This window comes from Physeter macrocephalus, chromosome 18 (assembly GCF_002837175.3).
Source record: "Physeter macrocephalus isolate SW-GA chromosome 18, ASM283717v5, whole genome shotgun sequence".
Taxonomy (NCBI): Eukaryota; Metazoa; Chordata; class Mammalia; order Artiodactyla; family Physeteridae; genus Physeter; species Physeter macrocephalus.
Window position 1 is genome coordinate 72,572,099 of NC_041231.1, and position 20,374 is coordinate 72,592,472.

Sequence of the window (20,374 nt, forward strand, 5' to 3'; positions counted from 1 at the left end):
TTCAGTAGTTGTAGCATGTGGGCTCAGTAGTTGTGGCTTGCAGGCTCTAGAGCACAGGCTCAGTAGTTGTGGCGCACAGGCTTAGTTGTTCCGTGGTATGTGGGATCTTCCCGGACCAGGGCTCGAACCTGTGTCCCTTGCATTGGCAGGCGGATTCTTAACCACTGTGCCACCAGGGAAGCCCTGTACTTTGTTTCTTGAGCCAACTTTTGAAATAATGTCAGGTTGTGGGTAGAACGCTGGAACTGCTTGTTAAAGCTGTCAGGGCAGATGCATTATATGAAATTCTGGTCTCTTTGAGGGTACTAAAAGATTAATATGAGTAATCCCCTGCTGCCTCTTCCTCCACCTTTCTTCTCCTGGGTGGGTCACAGTTGAAGAAATTTGCAAGGTGTCAGTGGATCACCTGGGTCTTCACTGCTACTTAGCAATCACTTTAGTTATCTACTCATGACTTAGACAGTGCGTCTGCCCTGATAGCCTTAACAAGATGAGCAGATGACTGGTCACCTTAAGTCAGAGTCTTATAGGATTGGACTTAAAAGATTTTTTAAAAGACCCTTCTCTCTATTTCTCCTATAAATTAGATTTCCTATTGTTATGCTCTTAAAGGCCTGGACATCCTTGCTTGTGCCCTCTGGGGAGCCTTATGGTATACGTGCCTACAGAGCTAGGTTTTGTGGGGTTTTTGCTGGCGGGTGCAGGGGTTAGCCAGTTCCACTATGTACTGGAGGGAAATTGAGGTGTTGGTGGAGAGTTAGCTGGTCTGTTTCTTTCTAGGCAGGAGAGGAAGAGAACTGATACCTGCTACTAGGGAAGAGTAATGGCAAGAAATGGGCTTGTTTTTAAATATTCTGACATTCTAATCTAACAGTTAGAGAGGGCCCACCTCATACAGAACACTTTTCTGAACTGTGTAGAGGCATATACTAAGCAATAAACAGCAACCAACACATATATAAAACAATAGTTTTTAAGAGAAGTTGGCAAAGTATACCCACACGCCAAATTGGCCCATCACCTGTTTTTGTATGGCCCACGAGCTAAGAATGATTTTAAATGAAAAAGATCAAAAGGACAGTAATTTTACATGTGAAAATTATATGAAATTCAGATTCCAGTGTTCACAAATAAATTTTTATTAGAACACAGCCATGCTCATTCATGTATGTATTGCCTGTGGCTGCGTCTGCACTTGAACAGCAGAACTGGGTAGTTACTACACAGACCCAGTGGTCCTTTGCAGAGAAAGTTCATCAACCCCTGTTTTACAAAGCCCTCTGACAAACGTTATTTTTCTGGGATCATCCTAACAGTCTGCAGCATAGGCAGGGCAGATAGTCTCCTCCTTATTCTGCAGATGAGGAAAAGGTTTGAATGGTGACCTGCCTTGAGTCACATGACAGGGCTAGAACTCAGCTCTGGGCCTTTTTTCATCCATAATGCTGAAACTTTTTCCTGTTCTTCTCTACTACATATACCCAAGAGATGATTTTGTTGTAACCAAAAGAAAATATACAGAAAAAGTGAGAACCATACTAACTGGAATGTTAGTGAAGACATTTAATGAATAAAGGTTCATTTCCAAGTGCTGGCTGGATTTTCCTTTAATATGACAGTAATTCCCAAAATAGAAATTTGAGAGCATTCTTTATCTGTGTGTTAAATTATTTGAACAAAGAGATTTCCATTGTTTCCTTGGAAACTGGTTCCTGGTCATAGCCTAACTTCCCCAGGCATTTAAAAAATAAAGTGGTGGCACGTTTTAACAGATTTCCTTGCTAAACTGCCCTTGGGTCTTTGAACATGAATTGGGCTTCATTGGCTGCTAGTCTTCATTCCTGTCTGACAGATCTGTCCCTTGGAAAATTAATATCACTGCCACTGAGTGGCTGAACTTCATGTTCGTCTGGTTTTACTAATTAAATTTATAATAATCTCTAAGTGAAACTAGTTTTCCCTTTTTGAACTATGCCTACTTGAAGACCAGGTAGTGTGCAAAACAGGCTGACTTATTCTAGTAGAACATTCAGAAAATATTACCTATTAAAAATATTTTATGCTTTCCTGCTGGGCTGGTTTGAAGTGAAACATGGTGAGATTTATTTACAGTTCTCTCTATGTGTCTTTCTCTTCCTTTTTCTCTAATGAAGCTTGGAGCATCAGGCCATTTATCAGAGATAATTATACAACAGATGGAGCTTTTCTGATATATAATAGTATCAAAGTGGGAGATTCTTTCCCATAATGAAGAATGCCAAAATTTTAAATGTCTCTTCTGATTTTAATTTAAAGGTACTTTTTTTTCCCAGTGCATTTATTTATCTTGAAGCTGATTCTGTAAAGCATGGTGCTTTTATTAGGGCTTGCGTTCTAAAAGGATTGGTACTTTGCAGTACAGTTTGATAACGTACAGTTATATGCTGTATTGAATTGAATGGTTGTAATTCACCAGGAATCAATGTATGGGATCATTGAATGAATCCCGGTCAAAATGCAAAAGAACTGACCAGTTTAGCAGTGTTTTCTTATGGAAATTACTTCTATTCCACACTGTTAGCTGGATCAGAACTTGTTCAAGCACTTAGAGTATCATCTGACCTTTTTTGTAGTCTAAAAATAGAGTCAAAATTAAAGCAAAACCATGACTTTTAAATTACTTATTTGCTGCCCTCTTTTTTGTCTTAAGTTATTTTATCTTTTAAGTATACAAGTAAAGCAAAGACATACAGGTTTATGTATGTTAGAAGGTGAAAATATTCTTTTAATGCCTCCACCCCGTTCCCCACCCCCCAAATTCCCACTCTTTCCAGAGATAACCACTGTTTATTTATTTTGGATTATATATATTCTTTTTCTATGCATGTCTTTCTATATACATGTCTACATAAATATAAGGTTTTCTTTATACAAATGAGAACATACTATACGTATTGTTTTGTAACTTGCTTTTTTACTTAACGATGTATTTTAGAGATCTTTCTAGGTCAGCCTAATTCTTTTTAAACTGCTCTGTAGTATTCTGTATTATTATTATTTTCTCTTTTCTTTTGAGACTATTTCTGATATTTCACTGCTATAAACCATATGATGTAAACATTTTTAAACGTAAGTAATGGTGCATGTATCATTTTTCCATGATAAATACATGGAAGAGGAACTAACAAGTCAAAGAATATGTATTAAAATTTTATATACACCGCCAGATTAACTTCCAAAATGACATTACTGCTTTCTTCCTATATGCCACTTTATTTGAGTGAGCATTTTTCCCATGCTTTTACCAATGTTAGGTGTTCTTTTTTTTTGGGCAACAGGCAAAAGAAAAGCTTATCTTAACTTGCATTTCCCTGACATCTCCTAATAGTGAGATTGAGCACTGTTTCATATGTTTATTAGCTATTTGTGTCTCCATTGATTTGCCTATCTGTATTCTTTGCTTATTTTTTTGTTAGCCTTTTTTTCTTACTGATTTGTAGGAGCGCCTTACATATTCTGGATATTTGTTATGTATTCTTATATATTTGTTACATATCATGTAAATATTTTCTTCTGGTATGTCACTTGACTTAATTTTGATTTGGGTGCCTTGTATTCCATTAGAAAATTCACAGATTTTAAAATTCAGGTCTGTTAGTTTGTCTTCTAGGTTTGTGTGTTTCTTAGAAGGCTTTCTCCATCACAGGGTTATAAAAATATTTTTCTTTATATTTTACAGTTTATATTTATATTTAGCTCTTGAGTCCATCTGGAATTTATTTAGTATATGATATGAGGTATAGGGATTTACCTTTATTATTTTTCCAAATGGATAACCAATTATGTCAAAACCACTTATCAATTAGGCCTGGTTTGAAATTCCCTTACTATTTTTTTTTTTTTTTTTTTTTTTGTGGTATGCATGCCTCCCTCTGCTGTGGCCTCTCCCGTTGCGGAGCACAGGCTCCGGACGCGCAGGCCCAGCGGCCATGGCTCACGGGCCCAGCCGCTCCGCGGCATGTGGGATCCTCCCAGACCGGGGCGCGAACCCGGTTCCCCTGCATCGGCAGGCGGACGCGCAACCACTGCGCCACCAGGGAAGCCCCTCCCTTACTATTTTATAAACGTAAATCTGTTTTTAGACTCTTATTTTGTTCCATTGGTCTAATTGTATATTCCTGAGACTGGAAAATAACTTTGTGGTGTGTATTGGTATCTGATACAGCTAGTTCCCCCTTAGTTTATCTTTTTCTAAATTTTGTTGGCTATTTTTTTGCATTTTTTCTTCTCGATGCACTTTGTCAAATTCTATTAAAAATTACAGTGTGATTTTTTTAATTGGGTTTTCACTGAAAATATAGGTTTATTTGGGAATAATTGACATTTTAATACATTTTTGGGCCTTCTCATATAGGAATATCATTTGTCTTCATTTGTTCAAACCTTCTTAAATATTCTTGAGTAAAGATTTATTATTTTCTTAGTGTAAGCCTTATATATTTCTTGTTAGAAATTCTTCTTTATAGCTTTATATATGTATTTCCTGTTCCTAACTCCGATACTACTTCTTATTACTAATGTATGTGAAATATATTAGTATTTCACACATAAATGTAGTATTTGCTGCAGGTTTTTTTGTAGATATTATTTATCAGGTTAAGAAACTTCTATTTTTAGCTTGTTAATTTTTTTAAATCAGAGAGGAATGCTTATAAAACGCTTTTCAGCATCTGTTGAGATGATCATATACATTTCTCCTTTAATATGTAATCTCTTAATTTAATAGACTTCCATTGTTAAACCATCTTTGCATTCCTTGAATAAACTCTGTTCTTTCAGTGTACTGATGCATTCAAAATGCTAATTTTATTTTAAATTTTGTACCTTTTTAATAAGTGAGTTAATTTTGTGTACGTGTGTGCTTATATATGGTGGGCATGCTATTCCTGTCTAGTTTAGATACTAGTTACATTAATCTCATAGAAAGCTTTTCATCTTTTCCTGTGCCCTAACACTGCTTTTTGTCTTATATTCTGACATTGTGTAATGTATCTATTCTTTGAAAGCTTGAAGAATTTATTCATAAAACTGATTGGCCTGATATCTGATATTGGACTATTTATATTTTCGACCTCATTTAAAGTCAGTTTTGGCAATTAGTATTATTATAAAAATATCTATTTCATCTACATTTCTAAATTTATTGGAACATATTCTTATTTAAAAATATTTTACTATTAAAGGTGCTCTTAATTTTAGAATATGTATTGTACCAAGTACACAAACTAAATCTTATTCTTAATTAGTCTAATATTGTTTATATTTCCTAATTTGCCTTTGTTTATGATCCTCTAGTGTTAGCTCAATGGAGAAATATTAAAGGTCTGGGAAGTTGTTATTGTCACCGTTGTGTTTTCATAGGATTACAGCCATAATCTTTAGACTGTTCTTGCTTCTAATCTTGTCCTAGTCAGTAAACTAGTCAGATGAATCCCCATTGATATCATGTTAAACAAAAAGGGGAATTCTTTCATTGACTCATCACTGCCTATTTGATCATCCAGATTCTTAATCTTGTATCAGACATCCTTTCCCCACATAATCTGGAACCTCATTGTATCTGACCTCCCTACCTTTCCCAGCACTGATACTCAGCTCTGAACTGAACCAGATCCTTGTTGTCCCCAAAAGACACCATGGCAACTCATATTACCATTTTTATTCATGCTCTTGGAAGCCTACCTCAGAACCATTTCATCCACACTTGCTTCCTCCAAGGAATTCCTAACTTCCTCCCTGTAACATCTAATCATATATTGTGTTGGTCACCTCTTTGACATGAGAATCTCATCTCTCTGTACCAATTTAGAGGTTATACCCCAAATTAGCAGAGACTTAATTTTATTCTGCTTTGCTCTGCCCCGTAGCACCCAGCAAGGCAATACTCAGTAAATGATTTAAATATTTAGAAAAGTTTACTAGTTTTTCATACTTTTGAGAACCTTCATGTGCTCATGTGTTTTGATACACTAAAGAGAGGCTTCTCATTGCCTGAACCTGATTTTGAGCAGCTACTTAATATTTTTATTGTTTTCTGTGCCATTCAGTAACCTCAAGGTGAAGTAACTCAAAAAGGCAGTTGCCCTACCTAATTTTGAAATTTGGTTGTCTTGTTGTGGTAACAATTCATCTCTTTTAACAGAGCTTTTAGCATTATGAGAGACTGTCTTTTCTGTTGTTTCAACTGCAAATAGCCACCTGCCTGTTGTGAAACAGCAATTTCTGCTTATGGGTATTTCTTTTATCACCTGAATTTCCCTCTTCAAGATTCCCCTTTGCAAGAGAGACTAGCAAACTTTAAACACCCATTTTTCAAGGATTCCTTAAGAAGTCTGCAAATCTGAAAGGTTAGTTTCCCATAAAGGTTTCCTCAGGCACTTAATGAGATTATACAGTTATTGATATTCATACTAGGTTTTGAAGCAGCATCATCAGTGCCCCCCTCTTTGCAAATGCAGATTTTTTTAATGTTCTTATTAAATGAAATGCTCTACACTGGGCTGTGAAAGTAAAGGTCACAGTGAACAACCACACATCACATAGCTTTAGCCCTTTGCAGTTGTCATACTGTTTTTATTTTGTCTAGATACAGGTAATAGGTGACGCTGTGCTGATTTTAAATTAAATCTAAGTTCTGTTATGACAGAAGTGTTTGGCTGAAAAAAAATCATATAATAGGGTCATCTATCTATTTGCGTGTTAGAAGTAGTTATTTTAAACTTACGTGAATATATTTTAATGGTGTTTGTGAACTTCTCTCTGAAAATTCAGAGCTGCCCATGCCAAAAAATGACTACATGTAACTTTATGTTTTGTGTTCATATGTTCTGTTGCTTCATAAACCATTTCACTTTTTGATCTGTCAAAAGGAGGATTCTTTAGACTTAATAAACAATAGGATGCCATGTTGGTAAGGAATTTTTAAAATTCCCAAATATCAATATAAACACTTCTTTACATAATTCAAATCGTGACATTTTCAACTATTATTTGCAAAGAAAGGTCCTGTTAGTAAGACCTGCTAGTGTTCACTTCTGTAAAGCAAGGAGGTTTGGCTAAGTTTCCTTTCAATCATTGTCACTTTGAACACATTGCCAGCTGTGGTACAGCTACTTACAGGAGAGGCTCAGCACAGGGTCAGGGAAGAAGGGCACCTATGTTCAGGATTCTTTTTAAATGTCCAGGGGACAGTACCTATGGCCTAAATAGACGTATTTTTTAATTTTCTCTGAAGCCCCTTATAGAGAACATGCACAGGTCACTTCCTTTTCTGAGGAAGGCAGTGCATTCTTTCATTTGCAGACGCAGGACAAGATTTATGAAAACACTCTTGGTAGCTAAAATATGTCAAAAAATAAAAGCTCTTGTAATACTGAGTGGTTTCTTCATTAATGTTATGAGATTCATGCTTGTGTTGATGGTAGAATGCAAATATAGAAACCTGAGTTGGGTCTTAGTTAAGCCTGTAAATAGTCAGAACTGAAGTCTAAATTGGAGAAGTGACAGCTCCCGATTTCATATTCATATTAAGTATGCTTTGTCACAGAAACAAGTGTCTAAAAATAGAACTGACTTCATTCGCCAGGTGATATTTTGACCTCTCAAAAAAGGTTTCTTTCTAGTTTTGAACCGCAAGATAGTGCTGTCTTAGAAATTCAGTGTTAATTGCTGTTGGACTTTATCACATTTCGGAGTATTAGTGGTGAGTGTTTGTCGGTATCTTAATATATGGGATGCTCTTTTTTGGTTATAAGGGTTCTAGGTGAGAGATCACATCTGAAAAACAAATTTAACTGCTCAGAATCCTTTGAGTTACATGAAACATGTTTTTACTCTTCCTACATAAGTAGCAGAAATAGAATGTTCTGGGTTGAAATTATAATTCTAGAGTTTATTCCACTATTCTTGCCTTCATTTATTTAAATATTAATGTTTTGTTGAGAATGGGCAAACCTTTTACTACTTTTTGTACTAGTGCATTGATGGGTCTCTGCAGGACTAGAACAAGTCAGTTGGCATGTGAGCAGAGTGTGGAGAAGATGGAAATTATATTAACCTGTTTTGTTCTATACCAGTCTTTCTCAAAGTGTGGTCCAAGGACTTATAGAGGTCCTCAGGACCCATTCACAGGGTCCATGAGGTCCTTCCTTTTCCAACTATATATCCGTGTGAGGGTGGTTTTTCTTCATATGCTTCATATAAGCAATCCATTGTAACAGATTGAATGCAGATGTGAAAATCCAGGTTTCTTCTTTAAGCCAGGCTGCTCTCATATTTTAAAAATTTGTAGTTATTTTTCATAAAAATATGTTTTTATGTTGACATTTTGTGAATTTTAAATGAAAATTAAACATTTTTTTGTTTTTATTTCAGATAAGGTAAATATCAATAGATATAACCCACATAAACAAAAGCTCTTTTGTGTTCTTCATAATTTTTAAGTGTAAAAAGGTCCTAAGATGCAAATGTTTGAGAACTGCTGTGCTAGATTAACATGTAAATATGGTGAAAATAAACTGTTTGTTAATAGTTCCATTTCCCTTCTGAATAGATATGTATGTTCAATAATTGATTTTGGCCTGGATCATTTTCATTCAATAGTGAAAAACATATTTTGAACACCTCATATGCTAGGGTACCAAGATGCGTAAGACTTTGCCACTACCCCTAAAGATCATGCCATTAAGGGCATTGCTGGGTCAAGAGAGAGCATTTCTTCCAAAACACATACCCTGGCCCCAACAGGGTTGTCCACGCTACTGTAAAAGAGTCTGTCAGTACTGGGCAAATCGAAAGCATTCCTGATTTCATTTTGCTTGTAGTGTTGTTCCCTGAGGAAGGCGGTGTGGGAGAATTTTAAACTTTATTTCTGTTGTGCAGATAGACTAATAAGCATATTCATACACGCACAAACACACACACTAATATTTGCAGAGCTGACCAGCTACAATTATTTAGGGGAGTCGGGGTGGAATGGTAATGAAATTTTCTTGAGAGGCCCTTTTTATGAACAAAACAGAGAGCTTACCAGTAGCAATTTCTTACCCACTTTGGAAATCCCCTTCTCATGAATCCCTTATTTAGAACTAAATGGTGTGAAAAGTCATGCAGTGAGTTAGGATTAGAATTTCTCAGAGATTAACACTTAGATTCTGTAACAAGCTTCGTAAATGGTTTAATTTGGAAGTTACATTTGGAGAAATGGGAGGGCTATTATCGGGGCTGAAGATTTTCTGTAAACTTAGATTCCCACTCATTATATCTTTATGTATCCTTATTTATAATCGATGGTGCTTTTCAAACTCAATTATGTAGACAGATTAGGTGTGTCCTTTCTGATTAAAACAGTTTATGAATTGCAGGTTTAGGGTAAAGTTGGAGGATAGGGTTTTCTTTTCTGAAGAGATGGCTTATTGTGCGTTCTGGTCTGTCCTTAATATTTATTACCATTTACTATTTTAAGTATCCATGTGTATTTTGAAGGCTTTTAAAGAAGGAATGTTTTACTGCTGAAGGAATATACATTCTTTGAATATTTTTAAAAGATATTTTTGCATTCTTAATACGGCCGCATCAGGAGACAGTGTTGAGTTTATTTCACTGTCTCCATTGCATAGTTTTTTTTTTTTTTTTTTTTTAAGGATGGCTCATCAAAAAACACTCCCATAAGATATTATGAATCTCTAGAGTGGAGGGAGAATTGTAGCTCATGAATCTGTTGTCTGAAATCACCTTGTGAATAGCAAGCCTGGAAAAGTGAGATGTTGCAAAGGTAAACAATGTACAGATTATGATAGAGTGGAATTGACAAGCTGGTTAAAAAAGGATGATGCATTTCTAATTAGCCCACAGTGCCTTTAGTTAGAAATTAATTAGATACTGTTATGTAAATGTCATGCTAATTAAGCAAGAATATTGAAGTGTTATAAATCTACAAAAAGAATGGCTATTTTTGTGTATTAATGTTTTGCAGTTATCATGAAAGAGCTGATAGTAGAATATTTGATTATTGAGCTTCTGGCAATTTTTAGCTGGCTGACTTCTTGACAGTCCATTTTTCCTAATTGATGTGGTTCAGCACATGGTATAACTGCAGCCAATGAGGGCTAGTGGAATCAGGATCCAAAAATAACTACTCATCACAGCTCTTTTAACAAAACCTTTCTGGGTAGATTGTTGATCTCTATTTTCAAGGTTAAGAAGAAATACTGTTTTTTTGTATTTACTCAGCCTTAGATTTTGAGTGCCTAAGATGATAACCAGCATAAATGCAGCCGCCCTCCATACCTGTGTTCTTGTCTTTTCTCCTGAGTCATAGTCTTCAACCAGTCAGTTGGATTGACTACTATGGTAGCTCAGTGTTTTTTGACATGCTCAGTAACTCTATAGGAGGCTGAAAAAGGTTCCTGCCACTTTGGCTTGAAATGTGAATGTTGATAGTTGACGGGATACCTTTATTCAGTCCTTCTGATTTTGCAGGTTACAGTGACTTTTAGTATGCAGATTTGACCCCTGTCTTCAGCTTTACAGGGCTGAAATCAGTACTGGTTCCCTAAGAAAATCCACTACCCTGTTGCAAAGGCTGTAAAGATTTCTAGTTGCTGGGAATACAGCTGAAGAATTTCATTCCATGGCTCTCACGTAGAATTGTAAATGTGATCCATAGTGCTGCATTATGTATGACACCTTTAATACAGGAATAGAAACATCCCTAAAAGACAAGATAGAGTATTCAGGCTTACAGAATACAAACCACAAGCTACCACACACATTATTTACTTGCAGATTCCAGACTCTGAATTGTTGAAACTTAGGAAAAAGTTCTGAATGTAATATCAAATGAAAAATGATAGTATTAAGTATCTTCAGAGAATGAAGAAACTTGAAAAAAATTTGACATGTTTAATTTTGCTTTAGCAAAAGAAAGCAAAAAACACTCATGGTGATGGGCTAAAAGTTTAGATGAGTTAATCTTTAAGCAAGGTACCTTAACTATGGTTTTATTTTTAATATTTAACAACCCCAAACTTAACTGTTCCAGACTCACTTGCTACTAATATAGGATAGAGGGTAATGGTGTGAATCATTCTGTGCTTAGAAATGCATTTATTTTCCCAACCTTCCAATCTTGATCCCAACACACACACATACACACACACAACATCACTACATTAACCTGTAGGACCCAGGCATGAAAAGATTCTTCATCTTACTCTTCAGGTATTAGCTCTGTCTACCCTTCTGTTTGGAAAGAAGAGGAAGAAAGGCCAAAAATAGGAGCAGAATTTACAATGATTTATAAGACCATACTCCAGCCCTGAGTTTGACCCTTACCATCAACTCTCAAAATTACTTTGTTTGCTATACCCACATGGGACTCATGTTATATTTTTATTGTTGTGGACTCAAACCTGAAAAGGTTCCCCTTGAGTGGCCCTTAATCTCCTGCATTCATTTTAACAGAGTACAATTAGTATATAGAATATATGTACAGTGCTCATGTGCGTCTGTTCTGGAGTTTAAAGAGTTTCATGGGTTATAGTCAAATTTAATTCCAAGCTCTCTGTTTATAATATTGTCCAATTATCAAAGCTGGGATATATTATCACTGCCAGTTACTCTTGCTGTCAGTTTGTTTTGGCTCAATTATGGTTCTGTTTGTACTTTACTATAATGTAGTGAATACTTTGGATTGGGTTGTTAGTTTAACAAGCTCTCTGGAGGACACTTTCATGATGATGCATGTTGAGATATGCTAGGTAGCCTTGAAGTTATTTGCATAGTTGCCAAAACCTACAGAAATTCATTCATTAGGAATTTTCAAAAAGATAAACTTTCAACCTACAAATGAGGTAAAGATTGCGTTTGTAAACATGGGAGTGTTAATTCATGAGTCCCAGCCAAATTTCTTTAGGGGTTTTGATTTAACCAGTTTCTCTCTGCTCTTATAATTTTACTGAATGAATTATTTTGTGTCCTTTAAAAAAATATTCTGCTAGTTAAGCTGTTATTGATGCTTGTGTTTTGTGTGGCTCACGATGTTGTGTGAACTCAGTGATCTTCGCCATATGTTTAGCTGGGAGTTAGTGTTAGCAGAGACTGGAACTAACTGGGCTGTTAATATGTACATCGTGCTCAGCTGGTTTAAAAATGTACACTAATCTCTTCCTATGCCCACCCCAGCCTATTGCATCCAAATTTCCAGAGTCAAGATTTGGGAATCTTTTAAAAAATGTACCCTTGAACTTTCTGGATTCCAGAAGTGTTCCAGTATTTTTATCTGGTGTTTGTTACACAATTATATATATGTTAAAATCCTTCAAGGTATATACTTAAGATTTGTGCACTTCATTCTACTATTTCATTCTCTTTATGTTAAATCTCAGTAAAAAAGGGTTTTTAAAAAATGTACATTACTCCTGATTCAATCAAGTGACTTGCAGTGGTCACTTATTGAACACTATTAAGTGCCCTACAGTCATGACCCAAGAGTAGATGACAAAGTGAGTCTTGACTCTTGGGTGCATAAAACCTCATGGGAGAGAAAGTGAAGATACATAACATAAGGCTTTATAGTTCATGAAGTCTTTTTGTACAGATGATCTCATTAACACTGTGGCTTATGGGCAATTTTAACTATCCCCATTTTTTTGTTAAAGAAACTTAAGGATCACTTACCCAGGATTACTCACTGAATAAAGAATAGTTGTAGGACTTAACTACTTATGTTCCCAGAAATAAGAATGGTTCATTTAACAACAAAAAAAAACAAAAGACAAAACATCACACATGGAAGCAGAAGCTATAGCATTTTATGGAGCTACAGAGCCAGTGAGTGCCCAGAGGGTTTCGAGGATGTGGGGTCTGTATTAGGTTTTCTTGCAGCTCATTGTCTCTCCATGTTACTTATTTATTTATTTATTTTTTTGCGGTACGCGGGCCTCTCACCGTTGTGGCCTCTCCCGTTGCGGAGCACAGGCTCCAGACGTGCAGGCTCAGCGGCCATGGCTCACGGGCCCAGCCGCTCCGCGGCATGTGGGATCTTCCCGGACCCGGGCACGAACCTGTGTCCCCTGCATCAGCAGGTGGACTCTCAACCACTGCGCCACCAGGGAAGCCCCATGTTACTTATTTTTATGTCACCAGTGCCCACTTGGGCCTCCTCTGGAGTTTTAGTATATTAAGCTTTCTCTGGTGAATGTGACATTTGTAGAAAATTTTTCATTGAAATGCCCTGTTCTTTTGGTCTTTCTAATTTTTAATTTATTCTTGCCTCATTTTCAAATCCTTGAGAAGTATTTCCACGTGATGCTGGCCAGTGATGAATAATCCTTCCTCCTGATTACATTTAGCATTTATTACTTGTTCCATATTCTTTGGCAGTTGATCACTTTGCATCCAGCTCTTCTTTGCTATCATGTATTGTTCTTTGTTTAAGTTAACAGATTTTATCTTTCTAACAAGGTTATAAGCCCCGGAGCATGAGACTAACCTGTGGTGGCACATAGTAGGTATTTGCTAAGTGCTCTTTGACATTAACAACACACTTACTTGGTTTTCCTCCCTTTTCCTGTTTCTCCTCTGTGTCTTTTTATACCCACTAAGGTTTGCTGCTGTTACGGCCTTGGTATAGGAAAGAGTAGACTAATGATGAACTTCTTAAGTGGGATCTCCAGGTTCCAAAACCCATGGATCTTGGTGGCATAAACTCTAGGAGCAGGTCTCTGAGCTCTTTCATCTTTCCTTCCTTTCTGATGAGTAACTTCAGTGATATGAGGTCTTGTCATAGGTGACATAAAACTGTGCCAAGTAATCAGGTTCCCTTTGCCATAGTCACCTGGGGAGCTTTTTCAAAATACATGTGTAACATTTGCCTGTGTGTCCCATTTCTTGATGATTATCACTACTGCCCCTCCCAGGACATGTCAAAAACCACAGGTCTCCATGTTTACATAGTAACTTCCTATTTCACTAGGTAGGGCATAGTTGATTGGATGTGTTGGAGTATATATCAATATCAGCTTAAGAATTTGTTGGTGGTCCTGATTCTGTAGAATGAAATTACTGCTTTTCAAGCCTTCGCCCACTGACTGACTATATCTCTTGCATATTCTTGAATTACACCTATCCATCAGATCCCTGGGCCCACAAAGATTGCATGAAGGCTCTCTTTGTATCATATTTTTATAATTAAACTAGATATTCTTCCTTAGTCAGCAGTGCTGTCTTTAAATAGTACAATGATCCTTATTTCTTCTGACAAGCTGTTTGTTCTTTAGGGAGTCCCCCCCCCCACTTTAAATAAGGCCAGTTTGCAATAAATTCAAAGGTAGGGTGACCACTGAGATAAGCCTGAGAAGGCGTACTCCTGCTTATTTCTCTGTGGAAAAACTCATTTCCCCAAACTTATGGATAATTTACTCTTACCCAGATCAGAATTCTAGTTAAAATTATTTTCTTTAATGTCTTAACATTATGTGAGACTCGATTATTTTTTATGAAAAGCATGTTATAATGTAGAAAGAATATGGACCTGTAGACTAAATTACTGAACTAAGAATTAACCTACTACTACCATCACAACCTTCATCTTTCCTCATACCCCTCCTTATGCATATTTACAGGTTGATCCCTTCCCTTTTAGATTTTTCTTTCTCCAATATAGGAGCTCTGGGTATGTGGAGGATATGTCCTAACTGATGTGCCTGCCTTTCTGTTTCCAGGTGGGCCATGCACAGATACAGCTCATGTCTCGTTAATCACACCAACCAAAAGATCCTGTGGTACAGGTACGTACATCATTCTTGTCTGGATTCATTCTTACCTGAATTATTCACAGGCATTAGCTACTGGTTTTAATGTGGTGTCCTTGCCAGAGTACGTGCTAATTTCTTCCATGATTTGTGAAGTGATGTATTATGTGCTTAGTATTGGGAGTGGAGTGTGAGCAGAGGTCGGAGGAGTGATGCTCTTGGAGGTCAGATTCACTGAGTTAATGCTGGCAGCTAGAACCAAGAAGGTGGACATCAAAATTTACCTACTTCCCAATGTCTGAAGAATGTTATTAAGACCTAAACCATACAGAAAATGCAAATCATTGCCCAGTTTCTAGCATGTGGCTAATTTGTATAAGTCGTGGACCTACTAAAGAAAACATTATTTAAATAATGATGGCTGGAGGGTAAAAGAAGTTGTAGTACAGATAATCAGGTTAACTGACTAGTATAGTGTCCTAGTAGTTTTAGAAAATTATTTCCTTTAATTTGTGCTAAAGCCATGGGGTGTGCTGAAATCATTCTTTTCAGATACATGGTGTCCCCAAAAAACCTTTGTGCATCTGTGACATTTGTATTAAGCATGAAGCCATGAATCTTGTAGCTCTCTAAAGAGCACTCATAATGCCCATTGCTCCCTCACCCTGTATCTTAATTTATTTTCGACAATATTTGCCTTTTTAAGTAATGTTGCCTGCTATTTAGAGTATCTTAAGGATTATATTTGAAAGAGTCAGAATAATTATTTTGTTTTTCTAAAGGTCGCAAAGTATTTTTCATAACTTAAAAAGTCCTTTTCACTCCCTAGCGGAAATAGCACAAACTACCTCTGTGTACAGACTTACACTGAAACCTCAACCCCTTTAAATGCTCATAGTTTTGATGTTAACCTCAAACAGGCCTGTCTGTGCAGTTTCAGAGTAACATCCAGGCACTGAACTCTGAGGAACTTTAATTTTACTCTTTGGTTCCAAATGACTGGTTTTGAGGCAGGGCTGTGTGAGATAGTCCTGACATGCTCCCATCCCTCCTGTGCTCAGTACCCAAGCTCCATTGGGTAGTTCCTGATTGAGACAGAAGAGAACTGTGCCCTGGGGTGAGACAGACCGTCCTGCTTAGCCAGAGGGAAGTCCGAGAGCCATCTTCATACCCACTCCAGCCAGAAGCCTAAAAAAACACTCAAGCCCTTTGACTACAGGTCCAGTGCTTCACACACACACAGGTTACTTTGGTCTTTCTTTTTTCCTTCCAGTTTTGTCCCTCAGGACAGGGTTTATGGTTAGCACTACCGACGTGTTCAGGTATCATCAAGGCATGAGCCTCGAGCGCATTGAGTCACCCTGAGAGATTTGGGAAAGAGACACTTGTGTGCTCAGCTTAGACACTGAAACTAGTGGGAGCCCCTCCTGAATATCATGTACTTGTGTCCTTCATCTTCTAGGCAGATCTGTTTCATCCTTTCTGTTCCCATACTATCTTGTGTATCTAAAAATACTAATACCATTTATTGCATGCTTACTACATTACCAGGCACCATTCAGTATACTTTACATACGTGCATATTTAATCTTCAGAACAATTCTGCAAGATAGTTATTTCTCTTTTACAGTTAACCAAGACAGGCACTCAGAAATTTAAATATATTTCCTGGGGTAATACAACTAGTAAGTAATAGAGTCAAGACTTGAACACAGATCCTTCAGATCCTAAAGCCTGCTTTTCACCACATCATATTACTGCTTATCATATTTTATTGTAATTATTTATGCTCCTAACCAAACAGTACACAGCATATCATTGAATGAAATGTGGAGAAAGAGAAACACAGATTTGGAATTATAGCGGGTAGTGACATAGTTTTTGAAACAGAATTCTAGAAGCAGATCTTGTTTCAGATCCTAGCCTAGCCCCTTACAAAATGTGATTTTAAGTAAATATCTCAAAATTTGTTCTTCATCTGTAAAATGAGGTGATAAATCTCATAGCTTGATGTAAGAAACGATACACATAAAGCTTGCATAATAGATCTTTAGTAATGGTAGCTGCTATTATATTGTCTTACCATTAAAGATTATGTGTATACAGTGGCCAGTCATTAGGTAGTGTTGGTAACACATCAATCAGTATTTTAGGCAGAAAGGAATTAGATTAGAAGTACCAGAATGCATTGCCATGCCTAGTTTCATTAATTGGCTTTATGTTGATCACATTCTTTGTTGCATGTCAGTATTATAGTAGGAACTGAAGGTAGTGTTTTAAAGTCTCCTTACATGAAATGATAAGTGGGACATTGAGCTCTCAGTCACACATTTCCAGGCCTTCTTTTAGGTGAATACATCCCTCTTAACTAGAAAAAGATTGAGAGTTTCTGGCTTGGAAGGAAATTAATGCAATGTGCAGGTCATCTCCTAGAAAGCCTGAAGGAAAGTTGAGATTTCTCACTGTGGACATTAAAGGTCATCAGGTTCAGCTTGCTGTACTTCTTCTCAAGTAGCCGGTCAGTGGCCCCCTCAGGCTCCTCCAGTTAGCCCGAAATAATGGCCCTGACTCTAGAGGACAGAGCTTCCTGATTTTCAGAGGTAAATTAAATGATATGATTTGAGAACCACAAGCTGACTGTCTTTGTCTCCATCTTTCTCTCTGTCCTAAAATCAGCAGGTTGCCCATGGTGGGGATTCTGAACATTTTTCTTATGAATCAACACTTTTTAGTGTTACATTGCTGGAGTGTTCCTGTATTCTTGGTGTCTAGATTCTTCAAGAATAGGACTCATGCCTCTAACACATGCTCTGGTGCTTCTACCTCAAGGGACACAGTGACAATAGCGCTCCTAGAGATCTTCCAGAGCACAGGGCTTCAGGCACAGCTGATAGTAAATAATTACTTTAACACACCATTGTAAAACAATTATACTCCAATAAAGATGTTAAAAAAAAATTACAGTGGTGTCATTTTTTAGGAGCCATAGAGTAAAGCCCTCTGAATTAGATCTTACTGACTCCCTCCCAGCCAATCTATCCATATAAGTTTGGATCTAAAGCAGCCTCCAGCTTAATAATGATTTGTGCTAGAAAAAGGATACTTGGGCTAGAATAAAGTTCTTTAAGTCACCGGTCTCTGAAGAAGGGCATACAAAGTACAGTCTGTGAGGTATGGAGAGAAAATCATAAAAGCTCTTTATCTCAGCCCTTTAAAATTTCTGTTTCGCAGATTAATTTCATAATTATGTATTAGCCCATATGTATAGTTTAAAATCAGCAAATACACATACAAATATATACATATTAAAGGTACATGGCCAAGTGTCTTAGATGGGAGTGTGCACTTAAAAAAAGGTAGTGACCTCTTCAGTACACAGGTCATTTTCTTTTTAGTACTTTGCAAATTAGATCTAAAGGTTAGCATTAGATCCATTATTAATAAGTCAAGGAAATGAATGTAGGCTGAGTGGTTGATAAGTGTCTCTAGTTGTATCTCAGGTGACTGCTGTTTGATCAGAGGGTATTGTAATTTAGAGAGGTGGACAGAGGTGCAGAGTAGTGGGTCTGTAGCCATCAAAAGGGAGAGAGGGGAGGGGATCTTTTAAGAAATTGTTCTGTGGTAGCTGTGAGTCTTAAGAAGCAGATTGCAAAAGGCAGCAGTAGTGGCAAATTAAAGATCAGTTCGTGTTTGTGAGCTTGGTGGGAAAGGCTTTTCTTTAGATGCTGGCTTTTAGTCACATAGCATTAACAATTAAATTCGGTGATCTTTAGATGGAAAATAATGGCACCTTGATCATTTTGGTATTTAAGGGAGAAAAATTAAGTGCAGGTGTGTGTGGCTTTGTAGCGCTCTGGGATATCTACAGTCAGCAAAGACTGCCAAGTCCCAGGTTGCTTTTGGTTAGAATGTGAAGATTTAAAGTATATCACACCTTCAGATTACTAGAGAACGCTTACATTTCTTCAAAGAGCTCAGAATGTTTTGCACATGTTCCCTTGTTAATTCTCACAACATTCCTGCCAAGAACACATATATTGTGAAGGAAAGAGTTCGCTTTCCTTGGCAACAAACTACCAGAAGATTCCCTTTTGTCCTTCATCTTTTCTAACTATCAAGTTATACCTTAAACAAAACTTGTAATCTGAGCTGCAGTCATCTCCTTTAGTCAACTCTTTTGGAAATGTATTTGGATACTTAGGTGAATACCTTCATGAGGTCATATTTTTATGTTTAAAGTGTCTTGTGGGGAAGAGGTTTGTTGCCTTTTCTTAGGATTTCTTATTTAAAGACATGTAATCTTTTTTTTGGGTAAGACTTAATTTGTAGAGTTACAGCAAAAGAAATGTTATTTTGTATTTTATTTGTTGGAGCTTGCCATTGATGAACCTTAAAATTTAAGCTATAATAGGCAGATAGAACCATGCCTTCCTTGTCTTAAATTTCCTTGGAGAATTTAGTCTCCCTCCAGTAGAATCCTTAACAGTGACCTACCCAAGAACCCTACTCCTTCCAAGTGGGCCATTAACCAGTTCTTAGCTCTAGGCCCTAGGTTGAGTTTATCAAGGTTGACTTTTTAGCACATGAAAAAAAGGAATTTGCTTCTTCCCTAGTTCACCACTCTTATATGGCTCTTTAATTTGTTTTTTCATTTTATAGTCCTTTCATTTCTGAAGTTAAAATAAGAAAAAAGTTACAGACAAGTTTACAGACTAGGTGGTCCTGTCAACAGACTTTTGCTCCACTATATCTTATATTCACTTTTACTCTTCTTCCAGCATTATGTTGAGTAAATAATATTCTCTCTGATAGACTTGAAAAATGATGGTTTTTAAATGCTGTGTGTATGTTAAAAATGTGATTATAATTAGTAGAATAGCAAGTAAAATAACCATTTGTGGGGCCATAAGGGAGCTGTAGTATTGCCTAAGATGAAAGCAGATGGGACTAGAAACTGTCCCATTAAACATCAAGGCAGGTTTTCCCAGAAAGTATCGTCTTTCCACTCTATAAGAAGCATGCTAATTCATTTTAACTGTATATCCCTTGCCTGATCTCTCCTCCCCTCCCCTCTCCTCTTTCTTCTTTTCTTTGCTACAGCACATGTTTATCCTTTTGGGTCACCTATTTCAGTGTGATGAACCGTGACATGAACTAGATAGCCTGGTATTGTTCACTGTTTCCTTTTTTTCCCCAAGAACCTTTTCTTGACTCACTTCTCTCAGGCAGCCTGCTCATGATATTATTGTCTGTTCTTACAAAGACAAGAGTAGAAACTCCTTTTCACCTGGGAGTTCAGAGAAGATTGATGTGCTGAACACTTTCCACATCAGTGTTCAGATGCCAGTTAAAGGGAAATGTCTCATTGTCGTTATGTTACCAAGAGGTTTATATAAGATCTTTTAAATTGATCCAGAAGCTAAAGGGTGGTAGCGTCAAATCAGAGGTGGCCCTATAAATCTTAGAAATACCTACAGTTGTGTGTTTTATCTCCTGGTAGATTGAGTATTCATGGAAACAGTGCATTTAATCCCAGAGAGTTGAGTTGGTGACTATAGACTGTATTGGTCAATATCATACAC

At 36.9% G+C, this 20,374-nt stretch overlaps 1 protein-coding gene across 2 annotated transcripts in view; it reads left to right on the forward strand.

The window, feature by feature from the left end:
* The window catches only part of ZFAND3 (zinc finger AN1-type containing 3), a 335,919-nt gene that overhangs the window by 260,826 nt on the left and 54,719 nt on the right, over window positions 1–20,374 (forward strand). For both annotated transcript variants that reach the window (XM_024122138.3, XM_028479770.2), the window contains one exon: window positions 14,763–14,828. In XM_024122138.3, coding sequence (XP_023977906.1) covers window positions 14,763–14,828 — 66 coding nt within the window. The remainder of the gene's footprint in view (window positions 1–14,762; window positions 14,829–20,374) is intronic.